Raw genomic sequence first — 19,452 nt, 5'->3', positions numbered from 1 at the left:
GCCATATAAATAAAGCTATTATCATTAGAGGTATTACTTTTAGTTTCTAATTTAACACAATTCCCCGTAGAAAAGATTGAATAACAATCTCCATAAGACCTACCTCAACTGGTAGCTCCATGAATCCACTTTTATGGTCACTGCCAACTTCTCACCTAATTCAAAGCGTGCCACTTATTTTTTGTTTCTTCGAAAACCAGTTTTTGATTGACACACTTGCACTTTCTTTCAATTAGCCGCCAGATATGATCGTGATAGGTTTCTTTCTTTTTGGCGTTAACAACTTTGGGATTTCTTCGAGACCCTAATTAACTGGCATTTGAGGCAGGAACAGGGCGTGGGTGCCACAGAGGTGTTGAGAGCCCATGTAGGCAGATCGCGTGATGGCGATCCATTCTTAAGAGACGGTCTCTGGACGGATCACCTTCAGTGCTCGGTTAGACGTCGCGACGTCGGGAACACAATCATGTGGCATCCACATCTGTTGCTGCTACTACCTCTTCAGATATTTTCTGCGGTCCGGGCTCTTTACGAGCAGTGCAATCACCAGGTTAAACTGCAATCGGGCCAAAAGCTGCTCATCAACTCGCCCTATTACCCCGCCCTGTATCCTGTCGGCACTTCCTGTCGCTACGCCGTGGAGGCTCCCAAGGATCACATGTTGCAGTTCAAGTGCGAGCTGCAATTGCAAACGGTGGGGATATCCTCTTGTGAAAAAATCTTAATTTTTAATATATTTTTTTAAACTAAAGCTTGCCACAGATTTGAAATGCCGTTCGGAGGTATTTCATTTCAATTCCGAAGGCGACGAGGTGTTAACAAGTTCCGAATACTTTTGTGGCAGCGGAAAATTCGAGCGCAAAAGTTTTCTCAATCGTGCCGTGATTTCCTACATATCCACTGGCCAGGCTCCACCCCCCTCGACTGTCAAGCTAAAGGATAAGCTCACGAGTGTGCCACAGAAAACAACAAGTTCTACTACCACCACGGAGGCACCCAAAGGTGATTCAATCGAAGAGCAGGATGAGGAAGAGGAATTGGAGGAACAGGAAGAGCCAGAGGAGGACCTCAGCGATGAGGTGTTGCACGTGTTGCAGGATGTGGGCGTTAGCGATGCACTGGCCTATGTGGCCTCACTTCTTTACGATGACGAAGAGTCCAGGAAATCAAGTGCCACGATTTTCAGCATTCCAAAGACTTCCGCAAAACGTGCGCGAATTGTTTCCAACTATCCGCTGGCCCCTCTGCCAGGAGGTGGTCGGTTCACCTGCCTCGTGGAGGCCATACGGCCCACGTGCACCTGCGGCTGGAGCCGCTACACAGCCCCCCGAATAGCCAGTCCCTTCAATGAGGAGGCAGGTCTTCACGAGTTTCCACCCATGGCCGGGGTGCTGACCAAGAAACAGGGCAAGGTCTTCTGCGGAGCTGCCATTAGTAAGTATAACTCTCTAAAATGTATATTATTTTATTAATATTTCTATAATCTTAACCTCCAGTTCATCATCATTATTTACTCTCCGCCGCTCACTGTTTTCTGGGTTCGGAAACCAGTAAAGCAGAGCAGCTACGGGTGGTGGTGGGGGAGCACGACCTGGCCAGTGCGTACGAGACATTTGCCACCCGGCGCTATGACCTGGAGACCCTGATCCTGCACGAGGACTTCAGCCAGGCCAATGGGCAGCCCAGGAACGACATAGCCCTTCTAAAGACCCGATCACCAATCGCCTGGAGCCGGAATGTGGGTCCCGCTTGCCTGCCTTTGCAGTTCACGGATGATGGGAAAAAATTGCCACTGGCAGGGCACCAGGTGGTGGCCGCCGGATGGGGCACCACTTCGTATGGCGGACCCCAGACTCATCGCCTGCTGAAGACCACTCTGGATGTGATCGATAGCCAGCGTTGTCGGCAAACCTTGACCTCGGCTGTGGTGCCGTCACACACTTTCTGCACTTATACGCCCGGACGGGACACGTGTCAGTACGATTCCGGAGGAGCTCTGTACGAGCGGATTCATGGGCGCCTAGTGGCCGTGGGCATCGTCAGTTTTGGACAGGGTTGTGCCACCCAGCAGCCGTCGGTCAACACCCGGGTCGCCTCGTTCATCAAGTGGATTCGCGCCAAGAGCCCAGAAGTGTCCTATTGTCCTGGCCGAATATGAGGCCCAGCAACTACTCTGATTTATGATTTCATTGAGACCAAGATAGTTGGTCCTTAAATAATGGAAACTGACTTGATTAATACCATGTCATGTCCTTGGGGTTACAAATAATAAAATAAATTGGAAAGAAACTTATGGTCTCGTATATTTCAGAGGCTTGAAAGGATTACAAGATTGACTTTCCGATTCTCAGTTAATTGGAAAGTTTTATGTCTGCTTTCTATAAATTTAAATAAATATCCAACAAAATAACCACCCAAGCCACATGCCACTCCCCTTGCTGCAACTGATTGAGCCACTTTGCACCTGTAAGTGGGTGTCAAGTTTGTCGCTCTGCCTGAACGCGTTCGGTATCGACGCCACAAGGATGTGCCCACCACTCGGCTGTCAATCATGCAAGCGATTCGGAACGCCTCGTTGAAGCTCTATGTGTCCTTTCGGATGAGGCACTGCAATTAAGCGCAAATGTCAACTAATTAACCCCGGGGCCAGGCGGGCAAATACACACACATCCCTTCGCACATCCCTCTAGATATCCTGTCAATAAAATTCTTTTTAGCTATTTTATTTTCATTCCGACTGGCGGGGATGTGTAGCCTTTCCTTTCAGATAAATAATTAAACGTTTCGCATAACAGATGAAGCTCGCTTTTAGGCTTAAAGGCACTAGGAGGGACCTGGGAGAGTCTGGTGACTGCGTCTTTTTATTTGCTTCTCTGGAGAGCCAGTTTTTTGTCTAAACTTTTTGCGTCGGCGTTGCACTTTTTCAATGCTTCACCCCAAAGCGAACTGCTAGTGTGTCTGTCTACACATGGAGAAATTGGGTCTGACTTTCTCACGAGAATCCTTGTCAATAATAATCCGATTCTTACGCGGAATACCTTAAACGTTTTGTACATCGATTCTCCATCGATCTGCATCAAAATCTGGAAACAAAATATTTTTAAAATTTTTTGTTAAATTTTCCGGGGGATCCTCTTCAAAATGTATCAAGAATGCATGAAGGCTCCATATGGCCCACAGCGAAGGCTATATCTTTGTCAATACTCATCCGATTAATAAACGGAATACCTTAAACGATTTATGGATCGAATCTCCATCGATCTGCATCAAAATCTGGAAACAAAATATTTTTTAGAATGTTAGTTAAATTTTACGGGGGATCCCCTTCAAAATGTATCAAGAATGCATGAAGGCTCCATATGGCCCCCAGCGAAGGCTATATCTTTGTCAATACTGATCCGATTAATAAACGGAATACCTTAAACGATTTGTGGATCGAATTTCCATCGATCTGCATCAAAATCTGGAAACAAAATATTTTTTAGATTTTTTGTTAAATTTTACGGGGGATCCCCTTCAAAATGTATCGAGAATGCATGAAGGCTCCATATGGCCCCCAGCGAAGGCTATATCTTTGTCAATACTGATCCGATTAATAAACGGAATACCTTAAACGATTTGTGGATCGAATTTCCATCGATCTGCATCAAAATCTGGAAACAAAATATTTTTTAGATTTTTTGTTAAATTTTCCGGGGGATCCCCTTCAAAATGTATCAAGAATGCATGAAGGCTCCATATGGCCCCCAGCGAAGGCTATATCTTTGTCAATACTGATCCGATTAATAAACGGAATACCTTAAACGATTTGTGGATCGATTTTCCATCGATCTGCATCAAAATATGGAAACAAAATATTTTTTAAATTTTTTGTTAAATTTTCCGGGGGTTCCTCTTCAAAATGTATCAAGAATGCATGAAGGATCCATATGGCCCACAGCGAAGGCTATATCTTTGTCAATACTGATCCGATTATTGAGCGGAATACCTTTAACGATTTGAGGATCGATTCTCCATCGATCTGTATCAAAATCTGGAAACAAAATATTCTAAAAATTTTTTGTTAAATTTTCCGGGGGATCCCTTTCAAAATGTATCAAGAATGCATGAAGGCTCCATATGACCCCCAGCGAAGTCTATATCTTGGCCAAAATTTTTTCGATTCTGGGGCGGAATACCTCAAACGATTTGTAGATCGATTCTCCATCAATCTGCATTAAAATCTGGAAATAACATTTTTTTTAAATTTTTTGTCAAATTTTCCGAGGGACCCTTTAAAATGTCATCAATCGAAGAAGCCTCTATGTAGGCTCGCATTTCAGCATTTAGTCTTCAGAGAGCTTGGAGATTGAAAGACTAATTTGTTTCAGTGATGGCTTTAGCTCGCCTGCATTTCGGAGTTGTTGCAACTCCAATGTATTGGTTTTTGCAGTTTAGGTACACGCTGCACGTCCGTGCTTCGGTGCCTTGGAAGCCTGTTGTTCAATTTACGTAAAACACGGCCAGAACAGGACAGAACAGAACTGGATAGAACAAACGAACAAGCAACGTCAACTGCAGACTGCAGTCTACAGTCGGTGGCATCAAGTGTTGCCTGGGATTGGCGGCCCGGCATAGAAATGGGGATGGGGGACGAGTGGATGGGTGTGTGTGTGTGTCAGGTTGCAAGGATAACGGGGTAACGGGGTGGTTGCCGTTCTCTGGTGGCACTAATTGAAAAGCAGCAGCCACTAACAGCAGTTGCCGCTAAGGAGAGGTGGGTGGGAAGAGGGCGATAGGGTTTAGGAACCAATTCAAGGCGATGGGTTCAGTAAATAAAGTAATGATCATGATCTATGGAGATTATTTAAATAAATTAGGCAATAAAATAATACAATAACAAAGTATTGTGATCAAAAATAAGTAAAATAAAACAAGGGGTTTACTCAAGTAAAGTCATATAATTTTATTTAAAATAATCAACTAACAACGCACTTTAGAAATTCTATCCAAAAATCTAGAACTTATTACCACTGTATGAAGAAAGCCAATGCGCACAATTTTTTGGAGTTTTGTTAATTGTTTTGCTGGCAATTTCCTTTGCATACTTTTGTGCTGCATTTGATTACAAAATGGCGGCGCTGCTTTTGCTGCTCCTGCACTTCCTGTAGGGGTCCCGTTGCAGTCCCGTAATGCAGCCTAAACATGGCGTTTAGTTTTCGTTTTGCAGGCGAGTGCTGCCTGGACTTTGACTATTCATTAGCATGTGTGTGTTGGTCAGTGTATATGTGTGTGTGTGTGCGTAAGGGTGAGGCCCAAAAAACACTAACAAGCTCAAAAAGCAATTTGCGAGGGCCCCGACTAAAAAATTGGCAAAAATATCGACGTGCCGGCTCATGCAATTGACGTTTTGTGGGTGTATATGTAAAAAATCGCGCATCTATGTAAGAAGGAGGGGAGGAGGGGGAAGGATTTTCGGGGACTAGGGAATAGGGACTAGGGATCGGGGATTGGGGTCTGTTACATAAAACCACGCGTGGCACAAAAGCCGCCAAATCGTCGTCGCTCTAAAGCCCCAGCAGTGAAAATACAAAATGGCCGAAATACAAATTCAGGATGTTTCAAAAAACATCACAATTTACTAAATTAATCCGTAACTTAACAATATAATTTTATTTAAACTAAATGGAGATACATAAAAAATATGTATTTTGGGAAATCACGTCGAAAAATCACATTTTTGGACGATTTTTGGAATCATTTTGGCAAATATTTTGCTAACCCTCAAAGTAAATTCGTTTTGTGGTCAGAAATTAGTATTTCTGTTTTATTTTTCAGCACAAAGTCTATATATACACAGGACTAAGGCAATTAAATCCATTCACATCAAAAAAACCGAACATGCGAGGCTGAGTGAAATAAAACTGGTAGAAGCTTAGATTAAAATTGTATTTTTTTTATTCTGTTTGATGTTTTTTTTCTGTACAAGTAGCCATGATAATCGTTAAAAACATCCACAAAAAAAAGATCCTTTTGAATTAGAAAGTAGGCTAAACCATATCTGTAGAGTCGTTCTCGAACAGAGCATTAATTTGTTTTGGCAATAAATTGTACAAGTGTTCCTTAAAATTAAGGCTTAAATATCAAAACCCATAGTCGGAATGAGTCTGGGCCGAAACCTCTGTGGTCTAGTGCTAACAAACGTGGCGGGGTGCCGGGGCTTGCATCAGAGACGAGTGAGAAGGCCATTTCCCGTGGTTCCGGATCGGAGGACCTTCTCCCGGGCAGAGACAACGAAGCCGCCACGGCTGCTAATCAGAAGCTTCAAGGCCTTGAATCAAATTAACTCGTCGTATATGCGAGAGGTGTCGATCGAGTTTAGTGATCAATTCTTATCGAAATGGAAGTGGTTGTAAATTCAAATTACGAACCCTAAAGACTTGAATGATATAGAGAATTGGCACGGACTTAATGGGAAAGTAATACATAGTTCCGGAAATCTTCGCATGTAATAAATTTTTGTTGTATGATAAACAAAATTTTATATAGCAGGAAAAACAGTGTCTCTGGGCTTTTTCTTTTGGGTTTTAAAAATATATTTCAATCATGAAAATATCTGAGAAAGTAAGTCTATATATTTCAAGATTTTTCAAACAAAGTTACCATTGTTTATATTTTCAATGTCTTATAGTTTTTAGTTTAGATTAGGGTACAGTAATTTTTTAGTAGGCTCATGGAATACATTCTTGATACGGATACACTTATAAAGCCAGTTGTTTATTTGGCTTTGACCCTAAATTTGAAAAGTATTACATAAAAACTGGTATCGCAATAACCTGCCGCACAATGATGCTGAATCGGGCCTTGACCGGACTATCGTATACGAAGACATCCTATTCGAAGCGTAGGATGTCAGAAGAGAGGCTGATATATAAGCGAAAATCCACCAAAGTAACAATACAATCCCGTCCCACAACCTGGCCCGACCTAACCCGTCCGCCATTTCTTCTGGTCAAGAGCTTCTTTAACTTGCGGCACCTGGACACCGGTTACGAAGCGAAGCATGTGTCCCAAGCTACGGACGAGCTGAGCTTCAAGCCACACCGGACTCTGCTAGTCGAACTAATGAAACTACCGGACCGCGATCGAAACAATCCGTATCTACGCATTTCGGAGCATTATGATTGGGATCGTAATCGTTCCATTGTGCCTTCGAATCCAAATCCTCAACCGGAGGAGTTCCTTCAAGCGGACCCACAACCTATTCAAGAGTCGGATCCGATAGCAGAGACGCCGTGATTCTTGACCCTCCGTATCGAGCAATACTCAGTTTGTTTAATTTCTTTTTTAGTTTAGTAAATGTACTAATTTTTCATCTTGTAAATGTTGATTTTCTGGTCTTTTTAATGATATATTTTTTGGGGATAGAGGATTTAGAAAATAAATGTAAAATAAATCTAATAAATAAAAATATTTAAATATCTAATCATTTTTTTTATAAATTTAAAAATGCAATCCCTTTACCTATCCCAATTACTGAACTGTAATGTAACATGCACTCGAGACTTGGGCACAAAACATAATTAAACAATTAAAAAGCCTTTTGGCACTTGTCCTTACTTAGCCCAATTCGAAACGTAGCACATCAAAGCCAAATCTGGCTTCGGGCCTAATTACGCCGCCAAGTGCAGTGGATGGAAAAGTGAAATGCAAATTTGTTTGCCGAGGACGATATAAAAAAAATACATCAAAATTAACTGGCAACAATGAGAGTGAGCGTTGAAATCACAGCTGTAGCGGGACAAGTTAATTGTGCAGCCAGGATCCGGATTCGGAATGGGATACACAGCGAAAAAATATAGATACTTTTAACTAAATAAGAGGATATATAGCTTTAGGGTAGTAGTTTTCTTTGTATTTTAAAAACATGTTTAATAATAGAGTGTGTATTGTGTTTTTCTGTCTGCAGGCAAGTAGGACAGTGCTTTGCATGAGAAGTGGTCCCAGGCCCCAGGACCCTCGACAGTCTAGTCCTGTACTGTAATCCTTGGCGCTCTGCATTTTTTTCTGCCTTCGTTGGCCCATTGATTTTTTCTATATTATAAAATTTATGCTACCCGCTATGCTTTGTTGCACTCCTTCATCATCACGACCCACCCAGTGGGTCCCCTCCTGGCCACTTCATTTTCTGCCTTTGCTTTTTATTATTATTTCTCTTTTTTTTTTGTTTTTAGCATTTTCCCAAGCGCTTTTGAGCTTTTGTTTTCGAGTGCCACTGCCACCCGAGCCAAAAGAAAAGGGCTTGACAATAAAAATTATGAAGCATATTACTTGAGTGCACTTGGGTGCCTCTTTCCTTTCTTTCTCTTTTGCTTCTGCCACTTTTTCATGTTGGTCCTGTTTTTTTGTTTTCAGAACGGATGCGATCGCATTCTGGCCAAAGTATGTCGCTAGTTTTTCGAGTGCAAACCTGCGTATTAAGTAGCAAAGCAAGGGTTAAGAATACTCTTCAAAGTTGACCTGACTATCAATTTTATTATGCACCCTCGCCTCGTCTATTTTAATCTGAAATTTGCATTTTCAGTGCATAGTGCTATGCCTCGAAAATACATATTTAAGATCAAAATACCCTCATCGTACTCGGGTCTAAACGTAACTGCCGTAGATGAACTTCCGCCGAAACTCCGACCAGCGATAGCTGTCCGAATAGCAACGTTGCTCCTTCTTGTACAGCTCATCGAAGTGATCCTTTTTCCCGCGCCTCTGAATCGTGGTGGCCATTTTGGGGCGACGGGTCTTCCACTCGCTGGGATGCAGCTCCGTCTCCAGAATGGGCATCATCTCGATCTTGTTCAGGTACACTGACGGCAAGGTTCGGCGCTGCTCCGGATGGCAGCTGGAGCTGACGTCGGCGTAGAACTTCGTATGCATCCCGATGCTCCGGATGAAATTTCGGACTACGGGAGTCCTTCCAACCAGCGTGTTCAATTTCCGGCTCATATTTCGGTTAAAATATATATATTTTTTTTTTGTATTTTTAAAATGTGTTTAATTTATGTACATTCTAATATGTATATGATATTTAATGAAAAGATTACTAGGTTGAGAAATGTCAATAAACTGATCTTCAAAAATAAATGTTTTTAAAACTTTACTTTTGAACATTTAGAGAAAGGGAGTTAGCTTAGATTCCCTATACTTATTCCAACATTTTTAAATTCTAGAATATGAAAAAAAAAACAACTTTTATTTTACATTGATTTTATTATGTTTCATGTTCAAATTAATTCCAGCAGAATCACATGAATTAAAAATATTCAAGTTTCAATTAATGTATGTATTATATTGAATTGATTTTTGAAAATTTCATTCAGTGAACCAAAAAGTATATTGAGTCCCTACAATACCAAATTTTTGAAACGTATGCTTAAAAAATGGTAATTCTTGAAACAGGTTCTATAATTTGGAGCGTATCGTTGCCTAGTAGGAGGACCGTCCGTAGATCATGCCGTGCCTGAACTCCGCCCAGCGGGTGCGATGATTGCGATACGAGTTGTACGGCGATATAACCTTCTTGGAGATGGACGGTTGGGGAGCTTCTGGGCGTACGGCTGTTACTCGCCTGAGAAGCTCGTCGTCGGCACGATACCGCTCCCTTTCGTCGTCCTCATTGGACTCGGCAGGACCGAACACCGTCTCCCTAACCGAGCGAACGGTCATCTCCTGTTCGTTCTGCTCGTCTTCGGCGTCCATCCTGTCCATGTTTTGGTATCGATCCTGAGCGTTACGCATTTCAAACTCTCCTCTCCCGTGCTCCTGGTCGGAATAAGATCGCCAGTGTCCATCGCTATCCGCGATCGATCTCGAATGATTGTCGTTGGCAAGTCGGGTCCTGGCCTGGGCATGGGTGGTCATACCTGGCATCCGGCGGGGGGCAGCGTGGTCCAACCGGCTAACTGAGCGAAACATGTTGGTGGCTTCCAGGTGGGAGGTGGCACGGCTGCTCCAGGTGCGCTTCAATTGCTTCTGGCGGAGTAGCTGATATGCGGCGTAGGACTCCTCACGCGCTGGCCAGTTCTTACGGATGGGATTGGTGTTATTGGTGAGTGATGAGGTGGTCAGAAGGACCGCCTGCTCCAAGCTGGATCCAGTGGTGAGGGCCCGACGAGTGCTGCCCGCGGTTAACTGGCGCAACGATGGAAAATTCTTCGAGAATATTGGCATCCTTATTTTCTGGCTTCTTATATAAGATTTGGCCCAAACTGACAAAATTAAAACCAACTAAATTTTGTATATATTTTTCCGTTTTGAGGGCCAAAAGTTACAAGTAATAAAATTTGCAAAATAAATAAGGACGCTTAGAGCTACTCGAAATTTAGGTTCTATATGAGGGACAATAATTTGGAAACTGATGAACCAGTACTTGTTACTGTTTAAATAAAACATAGAATACTGACACTGATATCATTCGGTTGCTGTGTTCACAAAATCTAACAAGAAATAAAATAAAAAAATATACAAGTTGGAAATGAGGGGGGGAAACATAAAAAATATTTGTGGTTGAAGCAAATAGTATAATTTATTTATGACCACAAGGAATTCAATTTGATTGCAACTTGAGCTGGCCAAATCTTTCAGGCAAATTAAATAACAAAGCAAAAATGCTGAAATCATAAACCAAAAACACAATTTCCCATCGTCACATGAGCATTTATTAATTTTTCATCCGTTGCAGTTAGTCTAGTCCGAGGGTCTCGATAAGTTCTCTACTGAATTTAACGCAATTTCCAAATGGAAATAACAACAATTGCAGGACATAAAATTGAGTTAGTTCGCAATTACAACAACAATTATGAGTGGAGTTTGGAAATTTTACAATAAATACCAAAGATATACAAGGACTTATACAAGGATATACAAAAAGGAGTCTTGATAGACGAAGAATAAATACCTTTCTCTGAAAAATAGGATTTGGTAAGAGGTTTCAAAGAGTTAACAGGCATGAGGTTATACCTATAAAATTATTATTATTATTTTAGTTATTTAAATAATCTTTTAAAGAATTTATGTTAATTATTATACCCTCTACAAAATAGAGTAGTTGATAAAACTTTATTGCGTACAAAGAACTATGCCTGGCGGCCTTTGATGGCCAGAGGGGCATGATTGGTTAGTGCGGAGCGGCAGAGCTTGTTCGTTGTTTAAATGTAGGCAGAAACATGTCACTGCTTTTTAATTTAAATGCAAATTAAGGCCTTTGTCAACACTTTGCCAAACTCAAGACAACGACGACAAATGCCTGAAGGCAACTGCAAGGAGTTCGGTTAAGGAATGACTCTGTGGTGGATATATACATCAAAAATATATTATATGTGGATGCACTTCAAGGAAAATATAAAAGGCAATTTGTCTGATTTGTTTATTTGAAAATATTTCAGCTACAAATACAAAGCAGTCTGTGAAACCCCGATTTCTTGACACATTTCTCTCAGTGTCCTTGGTAAATAGAAATAGTGCCTAACGGACACACACGCCTCCGCCCACGTAGCGCCACATCCAGTTGAGGTGCGAGGTTATCCGGGTATTGACCCCAATGCTATATGGCTGCCCGCAGGCTCGTCCGAAACTGATCACGCCCAGTTGGAACATACGATCTCGCTGTCGCAGGATCACAGGACCCCCAGAATCATACTGACACGAGTCACGACCTCGTCCGGTGGAATCGTAGGTGCAAAGTTGACTGGGAGCTATGCTGGAATTGTACTGACTCCGACACACCGCATTGTCCATGGTCAGCAAGGTGGCCTTCTGGAGGGTATTGGACTTCGAGGCTGCAAAGCCCAGGGTTCCCCAGCCCAGGATATCCACATTCTGGTAGTTGAAGTTGTCGTCACTGTAAGGGGATAGTTATTATATTGAATATGAAGAATAAATACCCGTATCCTTACGATTGCCGAATGGGGAGACAAATGGGTGCCACTCCCCTGGACCATTCTATTCGAGATGCAGTTTGCAGCAAGGATATGTCATTGATGTTTCCGGAAGTAGTTTCTGAATATCCAGGATGATTAATAATACTCTGAATGCGATATTGAGCGGCGTACATAGATTCGCTGGCTGTAAAGAATAAGTTATTCTGTCCTATTATTGTCCTATTATTAAGGTCTTTAAGGACTTACCCGTACTGAGATCATGTTCTCCCACCAAGGCCAATAAGCGACTGGCCACCGGCTGCCGGGCAGTACAGTGAGCTGCAGTCATAATGTACCGATCGCTGACAATGCTGCCTCCACAGAAGATCGGCAGGTTGGAGGTCAAGTCCCGGAGGCCCACCATTGACGGGTACTCGTGCTTGGCCGCCTCCACCCCGTTGGCAATGCGAACCGGAAAGGACCAGCCGCAGTCGCAGGGCACTGGACGGGCCACCGCCTGGCAACTGAGCCGGGCCCGTTGCTGACTGAAGGTTCTGCTGGAATAGTAGGCAAAGGCCATGGCCTGGAAGTTGGAGACCCTCGTGATCTGGCCCATTCGGCAATAGCGCTCGGCATCCCGAAATTGCAAGTCTCCATCCCGGGAAATGAACAGAAACTCTGAGCCGCAGGTGTCGGGGAACTTCCGGGAGGAAAAAAATAAATCCTTGATTCGATTACCACGATTTTCAACTTACCACCTCGAAGCGGCAACTTAGATGAATGACATGATTGCTGGGAGCTCTCAGCCGGAATCTACAGCTACTGCCACTGGGAAGAGCACCAGGATAATTGGCACTAGTTATGTTCAGGACTCGATTCGGCTGCAAGTCGTACATGCGAGTGCACTGCTGTTGGCCAAAGGCCGAGCTGACTAAGAGAAGTGCCAGGAAACCCGACCATTTTAGCCCGGCCATCATTGGAGAGAAGCTGAGGCACTTGTGAAGTTAACCAGATGTTAATTCCCCTTATATATGATTACATCAGCTTACTGTCAGCTATATCTTACTTATTCGTGGATCAAATGAATAAATACGATCTTGAAGGTTAAGAGATACGGAACTAGGTCAGTTGGCTTGATCATTTATTTTATTGCAAGGTAACCACACAATTGGAGTTGCCAATTTTCTGGCGTATCCAGCTGATGTACGATGTTACCCTGGTGTTCACCCCCATTGGATAGGATGTCTCGGCACAGCTCTTGCCAAAGCTAATCACTCCCAGGAGGAATTGCTTGGATTTCCGTAGAATGACTGGACCACCGGAATCGTACTGGCAGGAGTCTCGGCTTGTTCCCGAATAGTCGTAGGTACACATCTGGCTGGAGTATATATTAGCCACTCCGTTGTACTCCGATTGGCAGTCCGGGTTGTTAACCACCATCAGGTTGATCTTCTGCAGGTTGGAGGACGTGGGTCCCGCAAAGAAGAGCGTTCCCCAACCGATCACATCAACTTGTTCGTACGAAAACGAGGCTGTTCTGTATTCGGGAGAGGAAAGATTTAGATTCAGATTAGAGATCCTGATCCTCAAGACTCACGTTCCCACTGGGGGTAGGCAAATAGGTCCTACGCCCCGGGACCATAAAATATTGCTGGCTGTTACAAGAACGGCAATATCATTGTTCACATTCGGCTCGCTGACATACTGCTCATGGGGTATCATCTGCTGGATGTTGTACTGCTGGTAGTACCGCGAACTGGAAGCTAATTGGGGGCTTAAGATATATCTTTATTGTCAGCATTATCTTACTCACGATTCAAGAGGTTGTTGGTTCCAGCTATGGCCACCACATTAGTGGCCTGCGTCACCTGATAGACACAATGGGCAGCAGTCAGAATATAACGATGGGCCACTGAAATGAACACTTCCTGTATCATTTACATCCTTTTTAGAAAGCAACTCACCTATGGTTCCGCCGCAGAAGGATGGCTGGCTGCTGGTAACATCCTTGAGGGCCACCATGCTGGGGAACTCATTGGCAGTCGCCGACTGTCCATTGGCTATCCTGGAGGTGGCCGACCAGCCGCAGTTGCAGTTCTGTTTGACGGTGGTCAGGGTGCACCTGAAGGTGCCACCCTTGGTGCCCGTGGAAATGTACGCAAAGACCAGTTCCGTGAACAGGGACTCTCGCGAAAAGGTTCCCGAACCACAGAAATTCTCAGCGCCGCGCATCAGAAGATCGCCTTCGTTGTCCAGCCAAAAGTTGTCCGTGCTGCACTGGCCATTATTCTGTGGCAAAGACAAGAGGCCCTTAAGTTATTTCCATTACTCGAGTCATTTATCACCGTAATGCCCTACCGATGGCAATGCAATGGTGCATTGCACCTGAATGTAGTGGTCCAGGGGTGCAATGAACTTGTAACGACAGGATGTGCCGGCAGGATAATTGTTGGGATAGTAGGGTGATTCCACGTAAACAGTACCCGGACTGAGATTATAGGTGTTGTCACAGCCCTCGAAGTAGGCCAGAACGGCGGGAGACAGCAGTACTATTGAGATTAAATAGCGGTTTAACATTTTGGCCAGACCTGTCGGCTGCAAAGCCAGCACTCAACTGGGCTAGCACGATAATGCCACCCACACCTAATACCGGCAAGACAACGCAAAACCTAATTAAAAACGAAATGAAAAGGCCGCGTTCCAGCAGATGATAAAAAACAGTTGGCAGTTGTGCAAATAAACTTCTGTAAGCCCAATGGCCTTGCCAAATGCACACGACTATCGGCTTTGAACTTGGCCAAAAGGTTTCTAAGCGATCTACCTTGGCATTTTCCATTTTCCAGATAAGCCTCCAATGCATTTTAGAGGCCAGTTTAGTATACTCCCTTTTTTTGTCTTAGCCATATCTGCTTTCGAGCCAGATCTCAGAGGGTTATCCACCAGCTGGGCACTTGCTGATAAGCTAAAGCCGAATGTAAATAAACAATTTTTTGAATAAAGAGTTCTAATTAAAAGATAAATAATTGCGAATATAAAAAAGCGGCGTCAATGTACGCAGATATGTTTGAACAGATTAAAAGGGAATTTCACGTTTTCCGGTGTACCTAATTTTTTAATGATATAATAGATAACATAGACTTCAAGTTGATATCAAGAAAAAAACATATTTTTTATCATAATTGTCTTAACTTTCTACCAAAATAATTCCAAAGATTTAAGGCAAAAGGCAAATGCTAAAAGTTAGTGGAAATGAAAGAGAAGTTTCTCCCACAGATACAAAAATCAATTAGGGAAATCGGTAAAAAGGACAAAACATTAATGGCTGTCAAGGTGCAGCTAAATGTCGATGAAAATCAAGCAATCTGTCTATCAAAAATTGACTTTATGCAAAAATTGCACATACACTACATCACACACACACATATACACATAAGCGCACATGGTCCCATAAAAAACAGCGCCTAAAAGCATGCATCAGTTTTGTCACTGGACGCCCCGGGCCGTGTAATTATAATATGGAAACAATTTTTATTTTCTTTTTTTGTTTTTGGCTGCAACACTTTTGCGGCTCTAACCCTCCTCTCTAATTTCCCCGCTCTGGTACATAACGCTCCGATGTCTATATTTTCTAGTGTCGCACATTTTTTTATGCAATCGTTATGTTTTTTGTTTGTTGTTTTTACTTTTGTTACTGATGTTGTTGCTGGGTTTTAACATTTTTTGCCGTTCATTTGCATTTTCCACTAATTTGACTTTTGTATTGTTGTGGTCGGAGCTCGTCAACCTGCTTCCAGTCCATCCCCTCCCCGGGGCTCTCTTCTGGGAGTTTATGTGTTAGAGTTTTTTTCAGGTCCTTTTTGCGTTCCACCAATCGCATTCCCTCTTCCACGTCTCGTCGGTGTGTGTGTGGAGGGCGCGTGGGTATTGGTGGGTGGGCTGCGCTACGCACTTTTTGACTTTTCGTTGGGGAAAATGCGTTTTCATGCATTGGTTGGCTGGCGAGTGGCAAATTGGTAGAGTGGGAGTGGGAGTTGGAGTAGGAGTGGTAGTGGGGCATTCGGTTGCCACCTTCTCGTATGTCCATCTATGTCTCTTTTTGCGTTAGTTGGAGTGCATTTTCCCAGGGCTTGTCATTTGATGTGGCTGTGACTCTGTGGCCATATCATTAATTGCCGTTAGCCGGTAACAGGAACTAGAGGCATAAAAAATGCACAAAACACGCAAATTAGTGGGGAAGCTGGAAATACCATAGAGATGAAAAGGGAAGAAGATTTACAGAAAATGAATATGTAGAAATAGTTTTAAATTAAATATTATAGTAATATAGTAGTTTTTAATGTCATTCTAGACAGGTACCCTGAGAGGCGATATATTTCATAAAAATATAATAAATTGTATAGCAGAGTGTTTAAGGATGTTCCACATACTGATTCCTCCCTCTGTATCCTTGAGTTTCTGAAGAATTGCTTAACTGTAATTGCCGTTTCCTGGACCATAATCCCACAGAATGGATGCATCCATCAAAAACACTGCCTTTTCCCGGCCATCTCATCTCTTCCTGGCACCTCAATCACTTCCTAGATTCCATTTACAAACACATGCACCCAAATCCACATCCTATATCTACATATGTAGGCCCAATAGATAGAACATTCAATTTGCTGCACCTTCAATCACAATAAATCCAAACAAATTTCCGCTCCTTTTTTTGTTCTCTGCTCTATTTCCCAGCAACGCTTTTCAAATGCAAACTAAGCAAATTTTAATTAATGAAAAATTGCAATTAAAAAACCGGACTCGTCTTTCTTCCCACCAACAACTATCTCCCTCGCACAGTTTTCCATTTAACCCTATAGGTTATAAAAAAAACGGCCAAGAAAAGAGCAAGCCATCCACTGGCAAACAAAAACACAAAATTTTCTGGGCTCAGTATATGCAACAAAAAAAAAAAAAAAGAAAAAACGCACTCCATGTATGTGCGAGGCATGTACAATTTTTTTTACGGTTACTAAAGGGGTGAGGAGGTGTTTTTTGGGGTGGAGTGGGTGGCTAGGGTAGCTAGGGTGGCTAGCATCTAAGCAAAGCTCTGCCGCTGCCAGTGGCGCCGATTAACATAAACACGCAAAAAACATTAACAGAGTCTCAGCAGCGGCAGCAGAGACGGCAGTACAGCGCCGTTTTTTAGTTTGCAGCCTCAACTTTGGCCAACGACAACGCAGTTAGAAAAACCCAACGGAAAAAAATGTGGAAAACTAAGGCAGAGCTGGGACACAAAATAAAAAAAAAATATTTCATACATAGATAACGCGGCGTATGTGTAATGTGCGAATGGGATGGAAGGCGGCAAATACGTTGCTGGCTGCCTCTCATTCTGGCATTCGCTCATTACACTCATTTCGCATAGTTGTTGTTGTTAGGTAGTTTGGGGCTGGCGCATAGGCAATTTTCCACACACACACACACATACTCACACTCACACGCACACAACAACTGCAGCAGCAGCGGCAGCAGCACCCAAACCCAATCACAAAAACGCGTTAATAAGAGGAAAACGTGGCGCAAAAAACTACACACAAGTACACAGACACACACATACGGCATGGTGGGAAATAGCGATTTCCCCCACTTCGCCCAGCCCAGAAACCGGCTCCACCAATCGCAGAATTTGTTTACGAATTTTGCGGCAAAAGCAACAGAAAGAAAACACTTGGGGAAAAAGAAAAATGCTGCGCTCTTTCCAGCCCGCTCTCTGTCTCTCTCGCGGCCCAGTTTTTATTTTTCTTTTCGCAGCTCCCCACGTGCTTGTCAAGAGCGCCAAAGTTGGAGCTCTCTCTTAAATATCTCGCTCTTTGCTTCGTTGAGTTTTTCCCAACTACGATGGGGGCGTCGAGGAAAAGCGAGCCGGGGAAAACTAAGGGGGCACCAAGGGGGAAGGGAGTTACTGACTTTGGTTGGCTGCGACTCCGGCTCCGGCTACGGCTGCGGCGGTGATGGGAAACGAGTTTCTGTCGATTGACGTTTTAGTTAATATGGTCAACAAATTTGAATTGAATGGTCCATGTTTGTAAATGTTTGATGAATGAATGCATGGGGATGGATGGCGAAATGGAAACGACTCAACCGAATTTTATTGGCTGGGTCGCGATTGGATTAGGACCATCAAATTAAATTTAACAGCCAAATCGATTTAAGCGTAATTTTCAATTTATAACCAAAAATTTTCAATTCCGTTTTGAATTTTGGAAAAATATTTTATTAGATTTTAAGGGCGGTATATCTATGTTATAGTTAGTTCTGAAAAATTATATTTTATTAACTCTAGTCCTATCTATTTTTATCATCCTGAACAGTAACTGAAAGAAAAGTAATTACATATAATTATGAGCTACTATAGCCCACCATCACTCAAACACTTTACGACATTCATTAACCCAGAAAAGGCCCCAGAAATGTTGTAAAAATACCCGTAATGTCCCTAAAGGGGTTTTTCTATTAGCCAACAATCCATTACGGGGCTTATGACCTGCGTGCCGGGCCTGGCCATAAGCAGCTATTGGTGGCAACACCCGGTCGGTATTGGGTGGAAAATGGAACTAAACTAAACGAAGAAGGCTAGAAGCAAACAGTTAAATGAAACGGTAAACATAACGCATTAAATGTTAATGCCGCCTAATTGTGTAATTCCTGGTGTCGCATTTTGGCTGTCAGTTCACAAAGGATATAACAATGAAGGAATTCCCATTCTAGACATCCTTTTTTTACCTGTAATAGCCACTAATGAAGCCACCGAGGTGAGCGCTAATGAAGTAATTACAACAATTTATTTAATTATAAATTAAGCCATTGTTGCCGTTGTCGTGACATTTATGGGCAGTTCAAGGGGTGAGTTCTTCGGCTGTTTGTTTAGTCAACATGTTTACAAAGGACACTGAAGGACATTCAGCGACAGGGTGAAATGCTTTATACAAACGGTGTATGAGAAAAGTATTTTTCTTGTAAATAATCTGAAAAAATAAAGCTAAAATGTATAAAAGAGTATTTAATATTGCGTATACGTATCAATATTACGCATACGCCGCGTGAAACCACGAAACCCCACCAGCCAACGAAACTGTTCGTGTGTGCCGTATTTCTGCCAACTAATGAGGACGGAAATTCGAAACAAACACACTCCCAAACAATCACAAACATTCACAATATTTCCATTCAAATATTTTCCATATTTTCACACCTTGTTAACATACATATTTGGTTAGCCGTTTTGGGTTTTTGGTTGTGTGGCCATATATTGGTTGCCAACTGGCACTTAATTGAAATATAAAATAAGCCAATTAAAATTAAAATTATTGCCACGCATTATGGCCTGTGGTGAGCCAGAATCCGCGTATCATTCCATGGCCATTCCGATGCCAGACGGCTGATAGCTGCCACATTTATTGAAAATTACCGTAAATGAGGCAACAGCCAGTTGGGTGGCAAGCTGCAACTGTTGATAATTTGTAAATTATTGCATTGATGATAAACTTGCCACTTTACATATGCATATCGAGGGGATATTATT

The 19,452-nt window shown here is 42.7% G+C and overlaps 7 protein-coding genes across 7 annotated transcripts; 3 read left to right on the top strand and 4 right to left on the bottom strand.

The window, feature by feature from the left end:
* Nucleotides 1-415: 415 nt before the first annotated feature.
* Nucleotides 416-2,250, top strand: LOC6495199 (venom serine protease 34). The gene is made up of 3 exons (XM_001958835.3): nucleotides 416-694; nucleotides 753-1,434; nucleotides 1,497-2,250. Exons 1-3 carry the CDS (start codon nucleotides 467-469, stop codon nucleotides 2,156-2,158), a joined length of 1,572 nt encoding a protein of 523 aa, XP_001958871.1. The 5' UTR covers nucleotides 416-466; the 3' UTR covers nucleotides 2,159-2,250.
* Nucleotides 2,251-6,007: 3,757 nt separating this feature from the next.
* Nucleotides 6,008-6,538, top strand: LOC6502538. The gene has a single exon (XM_001958834.4). It carries the CDS (start codon nucleotides 6,141-6,143, stop codon nucleotides 6,393-6,395), a length of 255 nt encoding a protein of 84 aa, XP_001958870.1. The 5' UTR covers nucleotides 6,008-6,140; the 3' UTR covers nucleotides 6,396-6,538.
* Nucleotides 6,539-6,683: 145 nt separating this feature from the next.
* Nucleotides 6,684-7,363, top strand: LOC6495200. Its single transcript, XM_001958833.4, has one exon. The coding sequence runs from the start codon at nucleotides 6,826-6,828 to the stop codon at nucleotides 7,276-7,278; it is 453 nt and encodes a 150-aa protein (XP_001958869.1). The 5' UTR covers nucleotides 6,684-6,825; the 3' UTR covers nucleotides 7,279-7,363.
* Nucleotides 7,364-8,482: 1,119 nt separating this feature from the next.
* On the bottom strand, nucleotides 8,483-9,101 carry LOC6495450. The gene has a single exon (XM_001958832.4). It carries the CDS (start codon nucleotides 8,977-8,979, stop codon nucleotides 8,626-8,628), a length of 354 nt encoding a protein of 117 aa, XP_001958868.1. The 5' UTR covers nucleotides 8,980-9,101; the 3' UTR covers nucleotides 8,483-8,625.
* Nucleotides 9,102-9,301: 200 nt separating this feature from the next.
* On the bottom strand, nucleotides 9,302-10,465 carry LOC6495449. Its single transcript, XM_001958831.4, has one exon. It carries the CDS (start codon nucleotides 10,201-10,203, stop codon nucleotides 9,460-9,462), a length of 744 nt encoding a protein of 247 aa, XP_001958867.1. The 5' UTR covers nucleotides 10,204-10,465; the 3' UTR covers nucleotides 9,302-9,459.
* A 919-nt stretch (nucleotides 10,466-11,384) lies between these two features.
* Nucleotides 11,385-12,906, bottom strand: LOC6495448 (venom serine protease). The gene is made up of 4 exons (XM_032450863.2): nucleotides 12,647-12,906; nucleotides 12,159-12,591; nucleotides 11,928-12,096; nucleotides 11,385-11,872 (listed from the first exon to the last, which is right to left on the bottom strand). Exons 1-4 carry the CDS (start codon nucleotides 12,866-12,868, stop codon nucleotides 11,497-11,499), a joined length of 1,200 nt encoding a protein of 399 aa, XP_032306754.1. The 5' UTR covers nucleotides 12,869-12,906; the 3' UTR covers nucleotides 11,385-11,496.
* Nucleotides 12,907-13,015: 109 nt separating this feature from the next.
* On the bottom strand, nucleotides 13,016-14,523 carry LOC6495447 (venom serine protease). Its single transcript, XM_001958829.4, has 5 exons — nucleotides 14,250-14,523; nucleotides 13,856-14,180; nucleotides 13,705-13,803; nucleotides 13,489-13,654; nucleotides 13,016-13,428 (listed from the first exon to the last, which is right to left on the bottom strand). The coding sequence occupies exons 1-5, from the start codon at nucleotides 14,466-14,468 to the stop codon at nucleotides 13,038-13,040; spliced, it is 1,200 nt and encodes a 399-aa protein (XP_001958865.1). The 5' UTR covers nucleotides 14,469-14,523; the 3' UTR covers nucleotides 13,016-13,037.
* Between the last annotated feature and the right edge of the window lie 4,929 nt (nucleotides 14,524-19,452).

The sequence above is a fragment of the Drosophila ananassae genome, chromosome 3L (genome assembly GCF_017639315.1).
Source record: "Drosophila ananassae strain 14024-0371.13 chromosome 3L, ASM1763931v2, whole genome shotgun sequence".
Lineage (NCBI taxonomy): Eukaryota > Metazoa > Arthropoda > Insecta > Diptera > Drosophilidae > Drosophila > Drosophila ananassae.
This window is presented reverse-complemented; position numbering and strand designations above follow the sequence as displayed.